The sequence below is a fragment of the Lathyrus oleraceus genome, chromosome 1 (genome assembly GCF_024323335.1).
Source record: "Lathyrus oleraceus cultivar Zhongwan6 chromosome 1, CAAS_Psat_ZW6_1.0, whole genome shotgun sequence".
Classification (NCBI taxonomy): Eukaryota; Viridiplantae; Streptophyta; class Magnoliopsida; order Fabales; family Fabaceae; genus Lathyrus; species Lathyrus oleraceus.
In genome coordinates this window covers 96977559-96995696 of record NC_066579.1, presented here as the reverse complement: position 1 = coordinate 96995696, position 18138 = coordinate 96977559, and the positions used below count along the sequence as shown (strand labels likewise).

General features: G+C 39.1%; 1 protein-coding gene across 1 annotated transcript; it reads right to left on the bottom strand.

Annotated features, from left to right (window-relative positions):
- Window positions 1–827: 827 nt before the first annotated feature.
- On the bottom strand, window positions 828–12586 carry LOC127093552 (calcium/calmodulin-regulated receptor-like kinase 1). The gene is made up of 3 exons (XM_051032501.1): window positions 12303–12586; window positions 11406–11871; window positions 828–1733 (listed from the first exon to the last, which is right to left on the bottom strand). Exons 1-3 carry the CDS (start codon window positions 12584–12586, stop codon window positions 828–830), a joined length of 1656 nt encoding a protein of 551 aa, XP_050888458.1.
- Between the last annotated feature and the right edge of the window lie 5552 nt (window positions 12587–18138).

Here is an 18138-nt window from a genome sequence, read left to right as displayed (position 1 = left end):
TTTTTGGATGCTTCTTCGCATTGCATCGGTTATTTATTTTTAAGGTTAAAGCTGGATTTGAACTTCATATCCAAACCACATATTCAGCAAGCATGTCATGTGTTACAACAATTAAATCAACTTGAGTTTTGATAGGTGTGGTCCGGCTATGATGCTGAAGTTTGCAGAAACAACGGCGACATCAACAAAACAGTTGCTATCCACTTGATCAGAAATTTCTTGTGCAGAGGTTATGTTGCACATGAGTACATCCGCGACATAGGCCATGGTTAACAACATCAGAGATTGCATTTGACAAATGCTGCTTGTCGGAACAGCGAGGCCGTCAGAATCTCCATAGTGATCAATAATCTTCTTCACTTGTGATATACCGTCAGAGAGGGCCTTCACTTCTTCCGCAACCAAGTGGCTATAGTGCTAGCTAGAGCTTTCATTTGAGTCATTAAAAGGTGTACTGAAACCATGTGTTTGGGTCAGAAAATTTAAGTGATGTAATACTTGTACTCAAACTCATCAATGCCATGAGTATTTTCAGTTTTCTGTAATGGCAATTGAAATACAGTTCTACATCCATTGTGTTATCTTTTGACATGCCTCAATTAGAACATCTAGAGTCATGAGCTCAATGGAAGTTATCTTTTCATCTTCTTCTTTTTTTTATCTTCAGTCTAACAATGTTAGGGGGCTTCACATTCCCAATGGTTTAACAAGAGATTAATTTCAATGCACCGACGGTGCAAATCGATTATACAATTGACTTTATAACTCTTGAAGATAAACTTTTAGCCAATTAAACGAAATTAAAAGAAGATAGATGATTTAAACATTCAAGAACACCGACAAACTCCTATGATTATCGGCTGTGCAGTAGAAGATGTCTGGCTATGATTTCTTTTAGGCTTCTTATAAAGCTTAGATAATGCTTGAACAGCAGTCCTCATTGAAGGTCTAGTTTTGGAAACTCCACTGACACATTTGAATGCAAGTGAAGCCATATCATTAAGCTTGTTTACATCATAGTTTTCATTCAGTTGCGGATCCACAATTTCTTCCCATCCAATCTTGCCCTCACTTTCCATGGCAGCTAGTTTTACGTATTCTATTAGCCCCTGCTGTGGATTTCTTCCAGTAATAAGCTCGAAAAGTAGCACACCAAAACTATATACATCGCTTTTCTTAGTGAAGGTACTTGTAGATATATACTCAGGATCAAGATATCCAAAAGTTCCTCTGATATTGGACGCACGCGGCTTAATCATCTCTGGTCTGGAAAGCCCAGAGTCAGTGACCTTGGCTTTCATAAAGTCATCCAATAGAATGTTGGAAGACTTGATGTCACGGTGCACAATAGGTGGATCAACCCCATAGTGTAGATATTCCAGCACCCTTGCAACATCTAGTGTTATGCTAAGTCTCAAATCCCAGCTTAATGGCTCATAACCTTTTCCATATAAATGAGAAGCAAGACTGCCATTGCTCATGTAAATGTAAAGGAGCATATGTCGTCCTCTTTCCGCAACATATCCCACCAAAGCCACAAGGTTTTTGTGATGTAATCTTCCAAGTAATAGAACCTCAGTTAAAAATTCTTGTTCTCCTTGTCTTGAATTAGCACCAAGAACTTTAACTACAACCGTCTCACCTGTAGGCATTTGTGCTTTGTAAACAGAACCAAATGCTCCAAGGCCAATGATCGTTGTAAAATTAGAAGTAGCCTTTTCTACATCTTTCAGCTGCTTTTATCAAGCCAAAATCCAAAACATCTGAGCCAGAGACATCAAGGATTTCCCAGGAAGCATCAGCTAACGCAATCAAGACATCATCACTCAACAACTTTCTTCGTCTAGCAATAGATGCCACTGCTAACTTAATATCACCCGGCAAGCCGATAGCAATCTCTTCCAAATCTTCAATAATATCTTCCAAAGGTCTTCCAAGAACTCCAATGCAAAGGTTGACTAGACTTTGAGGCTTTTTCTTCTTAGATAGAAATCCGGGAAATTGAGGATGGTTGATTACGACAATGGAGGACTTGGATTTGAAATTGGATTGGAATTGGGATTAGATGTGAATTATGGTTATATCTTGGTTGTGATTTTTTTATTTTTTCTTTTTGATGAAATTTGGGAATCGGTTGTAATGTAGAAGTTAACTGTAGGATATGGATGTGATGCATTGTTATGCTTGAATGTTAAATGAAAATGTATGTATGAAAATGAGTTTGGAAATGTTTGAAAGTTAAATATTACTGAATGTTATGAAATGAGTGTATGTACTATTTTGATTTGAAATGCATTATGGATGGGAAATGGATCATGTTTGGTTATAAAAATGGATTTTTAGAAATAATCCAAGACTAATTTAAATATCAATTTAAATAATAATAAAAAATCAGTAAAAAAACAAATTAACATCAAATTAATCTATAATTTGTTAAAATTACTTTGATATCAATTCTAACATTTATTTGAAAATTAAAATCGATTAGAGTTTGAATCATTAGTAAAATAAACAATTAAGATTAAATTGAAATTTGGAATTAAACTCAATTCGAAATTAAAATCAAATTGAAAATTAAAAAGTCAAATAATTAAAATCCATTTTATAATCAAAAGCACCATGATCAAAAAAGCCTAGACAATGACCAATGTGTAACAAAAATATGGATTTGGGAATGGATGGTTGCCTTTGGTCATGAATGTATGCAAATGAACTTTAGGCCAAGTGCCTAATAAAAATGAAAAAATGGAAAAAATTCAGGACCAAAATCGGGGTATGACAGTTGCCCCTATTTAAGTATCTTCAACTAGAGAATATGAAGCAGGACACTCTTCATATGATCATAGTGGGAGATGGTTAAATACTAAGGAGACCCGGATTTTGATCCTGAATCCCTATGACATGATGTGATATGATATGATATGATATGATATGATATGATATGATATGATATGATATGATATGATATGATATGATATGATATGATATGATATGATATGACATGATATGATATGCATGGATGCATGATTCTTTTTTTAATTTTTATCTGCTAGGGATATGGTGGACCCTTAACAGGAGATGCCACTAGACAGACCAATCTGTGGGGAATGCTGGTGGTCCACAGGGAGACAGACAAATGGTAAAAAAACAAACTCGCTGGGGAAGACAAATCCTGCTGGAGAGTCAGACACACCGGGGAGTACTCAAAGTGAAATTTGATAATCGATACTTGGAATACAAGAGGTTTCGGTAGTAAGTTCACATATGACTTACTAACCCGAATAAAGGAAAAGATGCTACAACCAGTTCACATATGACCTGACAACGCTGGGGAATATCAAGAAGTTCTGACAGCAGGTTCAGGTATGACCTAACAAACTCAAAAAAATTCAAGAAGAGTGTATCAACATGTTCATATATGACCTAATAATACTAGAACAATCATAGAGAAAGACTCTTCAGAACAGGTTCATATATGACCTAACACTGGAATAAGGTTCAACAACAGGCTCATATATGACCTGAATAGTATTGAACAAACAAAGGGAAAAATCTTCAGAACAGGTTCATATATGACCTGACACCGGAATAAAGCTCAACAACAGGTTCATACATGACCTGAATAGTATTGAACAAACAGAGAAAAAAAATCTTCAGTACAGGTTCATGTATGACCTGACACCGGAATAAAGCTCAACAACAGGTTCATGTATGACCTGAATAGTATTGAACAAACAGAGAAAAAAATCTTCAGTACAGGTTCATGTATGACCTGACACCGGAATAAAGCTCAACAACAGGTTCATACATGACCTGAATAGTATTGAACAAACAGAGAAAAAAAATCTTCAGTACAGGTTCATGTATGACCTGACACCGAAATGAAACTCAATAACAGGTTCATATATGACCTGAATAGTATTGAACAAACAGAGAAAAAAATCTTCAGTACAGGTTCATGTATGACCTGATACCGGAATAAGGCTCAACAACAGGTTCATATATGACCTGAATAGTATTGAACAAAAATTGAAAAAATCTTCAGAGCAGGTTCAAGTATGACCTGACCCCGGAATAAAAGCTCAACAACAGGTTCATATATGACCTGAATAGTATTGAACAAAAATTGGAAAAACTCTTCAGAGCAGGTTCAAGTATGACCTGACCCCGGAATAAAAGCTCAACAACAGGTTCATATATGACCTGAATAGTATTGAACAAAAATTGGATTTGAAAATGACTGCGAAAATCGGATGTGGGTTTAAGGGCACCAAATACAAACTGGAATCAAAGGTCAAAGGATTTAGGATCGACAACGAGACCTGGGTCAATGCAAAATGAGCACGAAGTACATTTTGGCTATGCATGATTTGAATTTCCTTTTATGCATGATATATGAATGATCATGATTATGAGAATGCTGACACTGGGCAGACTGGGAGTTTGTAAAGGCTTTTTGTGGAAGCTCATGATTCCTCAACACCGAGAACTCAACCAAATATTTTATGATAGATGTTGTCAAAGGAGGATTCTATCCAGTTTGATAGCCACAGCTTAGCCAATGGATCCTTTTGGAGGATTAATGAATCGTGCTAGCATAATTTTCGGGCACTCGTCTTAAACTCAATAGTTGTTGACGTATGGCAGAATTTGTTTGAGCAGTTTGAAAGCACGAAGAAAGAGGTTCTGCCCCTCTGTGGCTCATCTTGCCCCAGTTTGTTGGGTCTTTGGAAATGTTCACCTTGAAAGTGGGTTTGGAAACAACTTTCCATGAGACTACCTCGAGATGGCTTGCCCCAAGTGTTTGAAACTTGTAATGGTCTTGATTAACCAAATGTTGGAATGGTAGACTCTTGATTGATTGTCCTTTGGATAGCTGGACTCATTGAGCTCTGAGGTGGCTTGCCCCGGTCTAAGTCTTGAAGAAAATTACTCTTGGAGAGATGACCCTTAGGGTGATTAGCTCGAATTAACTGATGCTCAAAGTGATTTGCCCCCGACTAGACTTCTTTCACTCCACCAAGTTCCTCAACTGTGTATTGTTGGAATTTCTTTGATGCTAATTGTTGACTCGCAAATAAGATTGTGCATTCAAAAAATGGTAATTTTAATGCAATGTTTATGCAAAAATTTGATCTCAAAGTTTATTGATATGAATGGGTGAAACACAGTGAACGAGTCGTTGATAAGAACACAATAGTGATCAAGTCATTCACAGTATGCAAGTTGGTGCCATCACATGATTAACAAAAATCGTTTGGAGTCAAGTTAACACAACCTTGTTATAGTATGCTTTCAAAATAAACCCTGCCTCAATTAGGTCTTTTAAGGGTTGTAACGTGGTCTGGTTCACGGCTTTTTTGAAACAAAAGGATATAAGGCTCAAAATTTATTTTTACCCACCCCTTCTTCTTGATGATCTCCAGTTCCTATGTTCAGTTAATTCAAATACACGCATTCGACTTCCAAGAGGGTTTGAAGGTGTGATGAGGATTCAAGACGAATTTTCTTGAAATGGCAGTCACCTTATTTTTTGTTTTGTTGAGGGTTTTGGTGACCTCTTTTGATTGATTTTCTTTATCCCTGATTTTTCCTGGACCGCTTCTTTGAAGCTTTCGGTCCATCGGGATGCCTCGACTTTTGCCTAAGTCATTTTGTGGTATTTGACTTAGCGAGCCTTTTTTTTTAAAAGGTGTGACTGCCACATTATTGGTGGATGAGGATCAACCAACACTAATTTTATCTTTTCTCAACTTCTTCGACACTTCAACATGTGCGCGAAGGATAACATGTGGTTGAACCTAATTGGAGGATGTATATATGGACGATTTTTGAAAGATCGACTGCACGATCAAACTATCTGAACATAACTACCCTGCCCCAGGTTAAGATTAAGGGTTTTAGATCCGAAATAAACACCAACTTCTAGGCTCAAAGTGGTTGACTAGGGATTAACGCCTTATCTCTTCAGTGTTTGGGGATTTGAAACAATGCCTTACATCATCGACAAGGTTTTACTCAAAAGCATACCACAACAATTTCAGGTGTTTTATTTTCATCATCCTCTTTCCAATCTTTGTTAACACAACAGTTTGATAAACAAAAGTGAATGAGAGGAGTATTTTTGTTTTTTAACATAAATGAAAAACGAGTGAATACGAATGGATTAATTCAAAAGATGCATAAACATTTCATTAATCCTACCAATTCAAAGAAAACAACAATGCTTAAAAGCAATTAACAATCAACATGCAAAGAAACTACAAAAGAAATGCTGAAACAGCCAAATGATTGCCAGCTTTAGGGAATGACTTCTTCAATCTTGATCCATTAACTTAGGGGGACACCCCTTGAGATCTTCGCACTTGTCCGGTCGATGGGTTAACATTTACCAACAAGCTTCCTTCTTGAAAGGCTATGTACCTGTTGTCAATCAGCTGTTGTACTTTGGCTTTGAAAGCGTCACAGTCTTCAGTTGAGTGTCCTTCTGATCCGGCATGATATCCACATTTCTCATTTGGGTTATACTCGGGTGGGTAAGGTTGTGGAACCGGCTTAAGAGACTTGGGAACCACCAACGAGTTTTGAATCAGAGGTTGTAGGAGTTGGCTATATGTCATGAGGACTGGATGTTGAGGATCATTTCTTCTTTCCAAGTCATTTTGAAACCTATGCTGATTTTGATATCTCGGGCCTTGGGCTTGTTGATTTGGATGAGGAGCAAACCAGGATTGTTGGCAATGAAGACCTGAAGGTGGTGGTTGCTGGTACAACACTTTGGGCATTGCTAACTGCTCATTTTCAGCCACTTGAAGGTTGGGATCAACAAGCCTTTTGACATTGGCAGGATGATCTTCAAATTCTTTTCCTTCAGTCTCATCGTTGAACGCAACCCTCTTGGATCCACTACTCACTTCTCCTTTTCTTTCATTGGTATGGGTCGTGATATTGGAAATCCAAGGCGGTATCTCAATGCTCTTACCAGGAAATAATGATAGTTCATTAGCCACATCCCTGACATCTTCCTTGTGGTACAAAACCTTAAGGGGTCTCAAGGGTCCTTTCCCTTTCTCATTGCCTGGCCCAGAAATCAAGGTATATGTAACTGAGCCCTCCTCCTTGAGTGTTGGTGACCTTATGTCAATCAATCCTTGCAGCTTGAGCTTAAAACTCTTGCATTCCTCGATGGAGTGCCCCATTCTTCCAGTATGGTATCCGCACTTGATCTTCGGGTGATCTTCTTCAAAGACTAAACTCTTTTTGTTAATGAGTTCCCGTACCAAGGCTTTTAGCGCTAAGCAAGAATCCAGGTCATGTCCCAATGCCCCTTTATGGAATTCACATGTTGCATTTGGATTGTACCATGGCAGGTCTGGTGACACAGGTGTGAGAGCTCGAGGGGTCACCACAGCATTTTGGATCAGTTGCAGGTAGAGCTTGCTATACGGCACCGGAATCGAGTCATTGTGATCCTTGTTCCTCTTGTTCTGATTCTGATTTTTGTTCTGAACCTGGCTTCAGTGATTTTGAGGAGGAATAGCCAGAGGATGTTGATGATGACGTCTTAAGGGAGGGCCATATGCCGGTAGATGAGGAGCTTCCACATGGAATTTCCCTGGACTTGAGGTAACACTAGATGGATGTGGAGTAGTAGCTCTCTTGGTTGCAGCAGTGTATATTGGGTGACCCTCTTTTCCCAACAGGACTTGCAGGGTTTCCAAGACCCATCTCATTTGGCTCTTCAAAAGATTAAGTTCCTCCTTCAGTGCTTCTTGGCTTTTCCTTAGCTCGTCCATCATATCTCGAGACATGGTTCTTTGTTCTAAACGCGTGTTGAAAATCACTTTGCTGATCACGGACAAAGGATGGATGAGTTTTTTTGTACTTTGTCTGGAAAATGACATGCGTTATGATGAGATGCAGATGCAATGAAATGTGAATGAATGCAATGTAAGCCATGCATATTTGCGTTTTTTTTTCAATACACGGGTTCAAAAGTCCGAGGTACTGATAAATTTGATTGCTTTTCCAAAACGGGGTTCTCACCGGGTATGATCTAGGGTTACAAAGGTTCCTAGAGTCATGGATCCATTAGACTGTTTGCTACCTGCGGCAACTTACTTGCCAGGCATCAACTCCATCTAAAGAAGCTACTCTAAGTGAGGTTCTCGCATCGATCCAACGAGAAATACATCTCGCAGACCCACACTATGCAACCATTTTTCCTAGTTGGGCAAAGAACTAAGGTTCTACAAATGGTTCTCAGAGTCATGGATCCTAAAGAAAATATCGAAGCTTACGGCAACTTACTTGCCGAGCGACAACATCCTCTCAAGAATCTACTCTAAGTAAGGTTCTCGTACCGATCCAACGGGAAATACATCTCGCGGACCCGCACTACTCAACCTCGTCCTATCTTATGTTTTTACTCGAGACTCGGGTAAAAAGTCTTTCCCACATGGTTTGCAATCAGAGTATCCAAGTACCAAACCATAATCGAACCAATACGACAGATTCATATCAATATGACAATAGAGATAGTAAAAACAATAAAGAAAAGCCACATAGGTAATCAAACAAAGGCACACAAACGACCTAACTAGGCTTGACTCATTTAGGGATGTTCTTGTCCCCAGCAGAGTCGCCATCTGTCGCACCTCGAAAAAATGGGGATACGACTTCAAAGCGAAGCGCGATCGCACGCTCGCAATGATGGACTGAACAGAGTCGCCACCGAACTTTATTTATTCCTAAAAAGGAAAGGGGAAATATCGATAAAACCCAAGACAAAAGAAAGGATAAGATATGGTCATCGCAACCAATATCAGGGTTCGGGAGTCGATTACGCAAGGGGAAGGTATTAGCACCCCTCACGTCCGTTGTACTCAACGGGAACCATTAGGTCAGTTGTGTGCATTAGTATTAGTTGAAATATTAGGCTTTTCGAATTATCAGGTGGGAAAGAAAGAATAAAAGAAAGGAAAATGTTTTTGGATTTTTGACGAAGGACTAAACCTAAGTTTTTTATTAGTGGGCCTGACAAGATTTATAAATCCTGCTCCTACGTATCTCAAAAGAGAAATCAAGGCTTACGTAGTTATGGGTAGAAAATGTTTGTTTGATGGTCGATTTTAGCGAAAGCTATAATGTATTAATCGACGAAAACATTGTTTTACCCAAAACAGATGAGGAGTGGACGCATACCACACATCGAACGGATTTATAAATCTACATTCGGAAAAGCGTCATTTATCTCGACTCAACAATTGTGGCCGAAACATTTTTTTGTATCACCTTAAGACAATATATCTTTTGTTTATGAAAAAAAGTTTTTTTGGTTAGTCGCACGGTGGCGAGAAAAGAGTTTGATTGGTTGGATGTATTTTGAGTGATGGCGAGGACTTGGATGAGCGAGATATACATCTCGAATCCTAGTCTCAAGAGTGCACGGTATACACCATGTTCCATTTCCACCTTTATTGAAAAAGTATCAAGGTAGGAATTAAGTATTTTGAAGTTTGAAAGACGAGTACTTGTGACCTACAAGCTCTTACAACTTGGGTCTAATACTCGGGACTACGTCTGGACATTCCACCCAGGCAGTCTGTTTCTTTCCAATATTGCTAAGAAAATGATTCGAATATTTATGAATGTTTTGGAGGGAAGACGAATATTTATGGCTTGCAAGCTCTTACAGCTTGAGCCTAATATTCGGGATTACGATTGGACATTCCATCCAGGTAATCTTTTTCTTCCAACTTTATTAAGAAAATGGTTTAGATATTCATAACTATTTTGGAGAGAAGACGAATATTTATGGCTTGCAAGCTCTTACAGCTTGAGCCTAATATTCGGGATTACGACTGGACATTCCATCCAGGTAACCTTTTTCTTCCAACTTTTATTAAGAAAATGATTTGAATATTGGAGTGTTAAAGAGAAGACGAATATTTATGGCTTGGAAGCTCTTACAGCTTGAGCCTAATATTCGGGATTACGACTGGACATTCCATCCAGGTAATCTTTTTCTTCCAACTTTATTAAGAAAATGATTTGAATATTAAATTAAAACAATTAAAGTACCGAGGTTTGAAATTATTGAAAGTTAAGTTGATGTTGCTTAAGAGCTCATTGTAAGAAGGCCCAAGAGTAAGTCATGTGAGGTTGATGGCGATGCTTAAAAGCAATCGACTTACAAGGGTATGGAAATTGGCTCGACATTGAATCGAGAAAAGTGATTTTTTATAGTTTAAAGCGGTTTTGAATGGATGATGAAATTAAAAGAAAACAAATTTGTGTTACTAAACAACAATGAAACTATAAGCATAAGAGAAATTATAATAAAACATAAACATAAAAAAAATGCCAAAAGAAATAGAATGCTATACATGAGTATTGCACCCACTCCACTAAAGACCATAGAAACCACCCCCTCTCCACTAGATCATTTATCATTAGTTGTCATTTAAATAACAGCTTAAACATATAAACCAGACTAGATTGGAATAAAAATAAAAAGGAACTAAAATAACAATAATGAAGGTCTGTTGGTTTACCAACAAAAAAAACCCAGCCGCCTGGCTGTTGGGTTTCTCAATGGCATATGAATTGAAAATGAGAAAATATTTATTAAACTTAGGAAGTTAAAAATGAAAACTTAGGAAGTTTAAAAACATAATTTTTTTTATGGTTTCAATGCTTATCCTTGTTTAAAAATAAATTAAAAAAAGAAAAAGAAATGGAAACGAAGAACAGACCATCGTCTTCGTTCTCTCCCCAAACGCGTACTCGCTCTCAATCTCTCTTCTCTCAATCTCTCGACGTTCTCACGATATCTCCAAACTTCACTCACTCCGACTCAGACACTCACTCATCGCTCAACCTTGCTCACTCAAACTCAGATGTTCAATAACGTTAACCAAAGAGAGCGTAAATCCACGGTTTCAAAGAGAGACATCAAGCAGAAATCTCACCTTCGGCGACGACGAATCAGGTGAGCTTAAATCTTCCTCCTTCTCCTTTCCAATATTGGTTTTTGATTTGGGATTTAGGGTTTTCGTCTTTGAAACCTTTTCGCCGTTTCTCCATCGTCCCTCATTGATTCGCTCTCTCTCCCTATTTATCTCTCACGAATTAGGGTTTCAATTGGTACGGTAGAGTTCAAAAGGGGTCTCTGCTAAATCCCTTTAGGGATTCTCAGTTTTGGATTGCCCTATTCGATGTTTGGATTTGGAACAGGTAATCTGAGCATGCACTTTCTTCTTCGTTTTTGTCTTAATGCCTAATTGGGATATTTTTCTGAAATTTACTAGCTTGCTAATTGCTCTGTGTTACTGCAGTGAAAAGAATTGAAGATTCAAAGACGGTTTAGGTTTTGATCACAACTTTGAAACGCCAAAACAAACTCTCAACTTGGTCGTCTTTAAGTTCGCATCCAAGCTCTTGGTTCTTTCAAATCCAATATCCTCCGGTGATATGATTTCGTAGGTACCTTTGTGTTTAAGCATTTCATCCTGATGTATGCCACTTTCATGAGCAAAAGCATTAGCTCCCACAAGAGCATTGTATGGTTGTAGCTGCAAAACAAAGTACTTTTCAACCATTTTGCTTGTCATATAAATGTGCCTTGTATTGATTCCAGTGTGGAGATTGTTGAAGATATGTCCTCCGTATTTCAAGGCCATCACAACTTCTTTCAAGGAGGCATTTCCACCCCTTTCACCAATCCCATTAATGGTGACCTCCCGCTGCCTAGCACCGGCCCGAGCACCGTCAATACCCGATGGCCTCAAATCAACAAGAACCAGGTGATTATCACTACCACCAGAAACAAATTTATATCCATGCTCAACTAATCGGTTAGCAAGAGCTCTGCAGTCGGCAACCACCTAGTTTTGGTAATTTTTAAAATCTTGTGACTGAGCATATTTCAGGCAAACGGCCAGTCCTTCAATTGTGTGGTTATGTGGACCACCTTGTAGACCGGGAAAAACAACATTGTTGATGGCAGTCTCAAGATCAACGTCATGCACATGATTTTTTCTTGAAGAAAATCATACCACCTCTAGGACCTCTCAAAGACTTGTGGGTTGTGGTGGTCACAATGTCACAAAACTCAAAGGGGTCGGCAAGCACAGATGCAACAACGAGTCCACTTATGTGAGCCATATCCATCATAAGGAAGACACCTATGCTACCTTCAATTTTTCTAAAGCGGGGATAATCAATGTCTCGGGGGTAAGCACTAGCACCAACGATAATGAGCTTTGGTCGGAAGATACTAGCAGTTTTCTCCAGCAGACTTCAACAAGCTCCTCAACATGAGCTTATTATTCTTGAATTGTTGTTCTGCGCCTTTCCGTATCAACAATGCAATAATATCAAAGCCTTCAAAGTTCTCTCTATAGGTAACTGTGTAATATAAAACGGATTCTGTGGTAATGTTGCATTCTTGGCTTGATGTAAGGCTGTTAAGATTTGAATTGTAGATTATTATGCTTTGGTTTGGTTTGTCATTTATATTTGTGCATGACCATTTGATGTATGATCTGTTTTGGACAGGAAGTTTTCCACAATCAACGTCCATGTTGCAGGTCACGTTTGGCATTGATGACTGTCTAATCAATATGGAAATCTAATGTATCTTATATTGAATTTTCCATAGATAAATTGACAACACTGTTTTTGGATGCTTCTTCGCATTGCATCGGTTCTTTATTTTTAAGGTTAAAGCTGGATTTGAACTTCATATCCAAACCACATATTCAGCAAGCATGTCATGTGTTGCAACAATTAAATCAACTTGAGTTTTGATAGGTGTGGTCCGGCTATGATGCTGAAGTTTGCAGAAACAACGGCGGCATCAACAAAACAGTTTCTCTCCACTTGATCAGAAATTTCTTGTGCAGAGGTTATGTTGCACATGAGTACATCCGCGACATAGCCCATGGTTAACAGCATCAGCGATTGCATTTGACAAATGCTGCTTGTAACACCCCGATAAAAATAAGATATTTAATTTAAGTTAATATTATATTTATTAATTTAATTAAATAATTGGAATTTTTGGAATATTATTATTATTATTATTGGAATAATAATTATTGGAAAATATATATAAGTTGGAAATAAGGAAAAAGAGTTCCATTTTGGTAAAAAGAGTTTTCACGTGAAAAGCAGAGAAGCGGCTGAAAAGAGGAAAAGGGCAAAGAGACAGAGCAAGAGGAAGAAGGTTGGAGAAGAGAAAAGCTTGAAGCTTAAAGATTCGCCGGATTTACTCAGGTAAGGGGGGTTTATCGTCGTTTAATGGGTATTATGGGTTAACATGTAATGGATAGTGATGAACCGTTGATTTGACCCTAATTGGGATGTTGAATGCTGAGAAATTGTGTTGGATAAGTTGTGTTAAAGCTGTAATTGAATCTGTATTTGTGTGGGTAGTGATTTTCCGAACGTATAGCTTTTTACGGAATCGGAATCGGAGGTCCGGAAGTCCTCCAACGGCGGAAAATGCGGAGAATTCTGCATTCTGCTTCGTGTTAGCGCAGGAACAGCTTTCTGTCTTGCGTTAATCGGTTAACCCAGGGTGTTAACCGGTTAACACTGTTAGGAATTGTGAGGTATTGCTGTTTTGCTTGCGTTAACCGGTTAACCCAGGGCGTTAACCGGTTAACACTGTTGTGAGTTGTGAAAATATTGCTGTTTTGTCTGCGCTAACCGGTTAACCCAGGGCGTTAACCGGTTAACACTGTCAAGTTTTGCCAGGAAGCGTGTTCTGTGTTGCGTTAACCGGTTAACCCAGGGCGTTAACCGGTTAACACTGTTGGAAATTGGAAAAAATGATATTTTAATATTGTGAACATAATTGGTGATTGGCCTATATCGGTGTGTGATATAGTAGGGATTATTTCCCGTTGTTTTGAGTAGGATAGGTATTAGTAGAGTGTGCTAATACTGTGACTGAATTATTTGGCATGACATAATATGATTATGTGATAAATATGCTGATGATGTGTGAAAATATGCATAATGTTGTGAATGTATATATTATGTATGTAATTGTGGATGGACTGTTTTATGGCTTAGAGTGTGAGCATATGTCCATTGTGGATTGTTGTTGATGTTGCATGCTAGGTGATTTGGCATAGCATAATGTGGCCTTTATGGTGGTAGCTAATTCCCATGGTGAGGAATTAGTGATGTTAGTCATTTTGGACTGTTGTTGATGTTTGCATGTTAGGTGATTAGCGTGCATAGCATAGCCCTTGGGGTGGTAGCTAATTCCCATGGTGAGGAATTAGTGAGTGAGTCACTAGGTCTCAAATGAGTGGGACTAGTGAGCTTGGTAGCCGTATCTGGATTTGATCGGTGAGGTTGAACTATATGTTCACGAATAGTCGGTACCGCATGCATGGAGTCTCATTGCATAATGTATGTATGGCGTATAATATGAATGAATGTATTCCAATATTATACGTGTGTTTGTGTTGGCATTGAGTATGAGTATGAATTGTGTTGGTATTGAGTATGACATTTGAGTTGATGTGCCGTTACCGAATGTGTGATATGATTAGGGTGATTAATGTGTTAAATTACTTAACATTGCATGATATTTTATAATGCTTATTATATCGATTGAGGAACTCACCCTTACAACTATTTTTCAGGTAACGAGCAGTGATTGAGTAGGAGCTAGTGCTTGGAGTCTAGTGTAGTTCCTTAGTGGGTCATGCTCTGGTAGATGTAACATCGGGATGGGATGTTTTAAATGTTTTATTGTTGGTTGTGAACCAGTTTACATGTAATATGCTACATGTTTTGCATGATTGATTTGATTTCTATCCGCTGCGTATTGTGCAAATGCTTTATGTTTTGAATTAATACAAGAGCATGACAGTTATTTGGTGAATGGTGTGAATTGATTGTGTGACACCCTTAATTGCATAATTACTCTGATTGATATATTGCTATTTTAATTAAATATTTGGGGTATTTTAGAAGGGTGTTACATTAGTGGTATCAGAGCATAGTCGGTCGAGTCGAGTCGTAATTATTCTGTTTTCCCTGTACGGGATAGTGTTGTGTAACCCTATCAGTACTTATTGTTTTAGCTTGTTGGGTTTTTAGAATAGAGATGGCTGGAAGGGGTAGAGATGATGATGCGATTGCTGAGGCTCTGGGTATGCTAGCTGGAGTACTTGGAGGGAATCCGAATGTTGTGGGAATGGGAGCTGCTCGTCAACTGAGTGAGTTCCAGAAGAACAATCCTCCAATGTTCAAGGGAGCATACGATCCAGATGGCGCTCAGAAGTGGTTGAAGGAGATTGAGAGGATCTTCCGAGTGACTGAGTGTGCCGAGAACCAGAAGGTCAGGTTCGGTACGCATATGCTGTCAGAAGAAGCAGATGATTGGTGGGTTGCTACCCGCACTGAGTTGGAATCTGCTGGGAATGCTGAGATCACTTGGGCTGTGTTCAGAGAGAGATTCCTGAGGAAGTATTTTCCAGAGGATGTTAGAGGAAAGAAAGAGATAGAGTTCTTGGAATTGAAGCAGGGCAATCGGTCTGTTACTGAGTATGCTGCTAAGTTCACAGAGTTGTCGAAGTATTACACTCCCTATGATGAGGCTACTGGGGAATTTTCAAAATGTGTGAAGTTTGAGAACGGGTTACGTCCCGAGATTAAGCAGGCTATTGGGTATCAACGGATTAGAGTGTTTTCTGATTTGGTTGACTGTTGTAGAATTTTGAACAGGATACCAAAGCCAGAGCGGAGAGCTATCAGCAGAGGGTTGATAGGAAAGGCAAGAATCAGAATGATCGTGAGAAACCGTATGCAGCTGGCAAAGGTTTCCAGAGACAGAGTGGGATGAAGAGGCCTAGTGGGGGAGACTCCAGTGCCCCTGCTAAGTGTTACAGATATGGTCAGGCTGGACATCGTTTCCATGAGTGTACCAGTGCTGAGAAGAAGTGTTTCAAGTGTGGCAAAGGTGGTCACTTGGCTGCAGAGTGCCGGTTGAAGACTATGACTTGTTTCAACTGTGGAGAGGTGGGTCATATTAGCCCACAGTGTCCTAAGCTGAAGAAAGAGAACCAGTCGAGAGGCAAGGTCTTCGCTTTATCGGGTTCTGAGACTTTTGCAGATGATCGTTTGATCCGAGGTACGTGTTATATTAATGGCTTTCCTCTTGTAGCTATTATTGACACAGGTGCGACTCATTCCTTTATATCTTTGGATTGTGCTGTGAAACTTAAATTAGAGATATCTGAGATGCATGGGAGTATGGTGATTGATACTCCTGCGAAGGGTTCAATGACTACTACTTCAATTTGTTTAAATTGCCCTTTGAGTATTTTTGGTAGAGACTTTGGGATGGACCTCGTGTGTCTTCCACTAGTGCAGATTGATGTTATCCTGGGTATGAACTGGTTGGTGTTTAACCGAGTTTCTATCAACTGTTTTGATAAGACTGTGATCTTTCCTGAGATTGAGGAAGGAAAGAGTTTGTTTCTATCAGCAAGGCAGGTGAATGAGGCAGTAGCAGATGGAGCAGAGTTGTTTATGCTGTTAGCGACTTTGGAGGCTAAAGAAAAACTGGCGATTTGCGATCTAGCCGTGGTGTGTGATTTTCCTGATGTGTTTCCTGAAGAAGTGAATGAATTACCGCCAGAGCGTGAAGTTGAGTTCTCGATTGATTTGGTACCTGGTACTAGGCCGATATCGATGGCTCCGTACCGTATGTCTGCTGTTGAGTTAACTGAATTGAAGAGTCAGCTGGAAGATCTGTTGGATAAGAAATTTATTCGTCCGAGTGTGTCACCGTGGGGTGCACCAGTGTTATTGGTTAAGAAGAAAGAAGGTACTATGAGGTTGTGTGTGGACTACAGGCAACTGAATAAAGTGACGATCAAGAATCGGTATCCTTTGCCGAGGATTGATGATTTGATGGATCAGTTGGTTGGTGCGAGTGTGTTCAGCAAAATAGATTTGAGATCGGGGTATCATCAGATACGTGTGAAAACTGAGGATATTCAGAAGACTGCTTTCAGAACAAGGTATGGACATTATGAGTATTCTGTAATGCCTTTTGGTGTGACTAATGCGCCTGGGGTATTTATGGAGTATATGAATAGGATTTTCCATCCGTACCTAGACAAGTTTGTTGTGGTGTTTATTGACGATATTTTGGTGTATTCGAAATTTGAAGAAGAGCATGCTGAACATTTGAGAGTGGTTTTAGGAGTTCTACGAGAAAAGAAGTTATTTGCTAAACTGTCTAAGTGTGAATTTTGGTTAGAAGAGGTTAGCTTTCTTGGTCATGTGATTTCAAGAGGTGGTGTTGCTGTTGATCCTTCTAAGATAGAAGCGGTATCTAAGTGGGAAGCTCCGAAGTCAGTTTTTGAGATAAGGAGTTTTCTTGGACTTGCAGGGTATTATAGGAAATTCATTGAGGGATTTTCTAAGTTGGCGTTACCGTTGACGATGTTGACTAGAAAGGGGCAAGCGTTTGTTTGGGACTCAAAGTGTGAAGAAGGTTTCCAAGAGTTAAAGAGAAGGTTAACTACTGCTCCTATTCTGATATTACCGAGTCCATCGGAACTATTTGAGGTTTACTGTGATGCTTCATTGTTGGGTTTGGGTGGTGTTTTGATGCAGAATAAGCAGGTTGTAGCTTATGCTTCGAGACAACTGAAGGTTCATGAGAGGAACTATCCGACACATGATTTAGAGTTGGCAGTTGTGGTATTTGTTCTGAAGTTATGGAGGCATTACTTGTACGGGTCAAGATTTGAGGTTTTCAGTGACCATAAAGGTTTAAAGTATTTGTTTGATCAGAAAGAGCTGAATATGAGACAGAGGAGATGGTTAGAGTTTCTGAAGGATTATGACTTTGGTTTGAATTACCATCCGGGTAAAGCAAACGTAGTGGCTGATGCATTGAGTCGGAAATCATTGCATGTGTCTATGTTAATGATTAAGGAATTGGATTTAATTGAGCAGTTTAGAGACTTGAGTTTGGTGTGTGAGAGTACTCACAATAGTGTTAAATTGGGAATGTTGAAGTTAACGAGTGGTATTCTGGATGAGATTAGAGAGGGTCAGAAATCCGATGTGCTTTTGGTTGATAAGTTGACTCTA

Coding starts and splice junctions, on each gene's coding strand:
- LOC127093552 (XM_051032501.1), bottom strand. CDS start 12,586: ATGGACGTTGATTGTGGAAAACTTCCTGTCCAAAACAGATCATACATC. Junction 11,872..12,302: donor ATGTTGAGGAGCTTGTTGAA/GTCTGCTGGAGA, acceptor TGCCGACTGCAG/AGCTCTTGCTAACCGATTAG. Junction 1,734..11,405: donor TAAAGACGACCAAGTTGAGA/GTTTGTTTTGGC, acceptor TGATAAAAGCAG/CTGAAAGATGTAGAAAAGGC.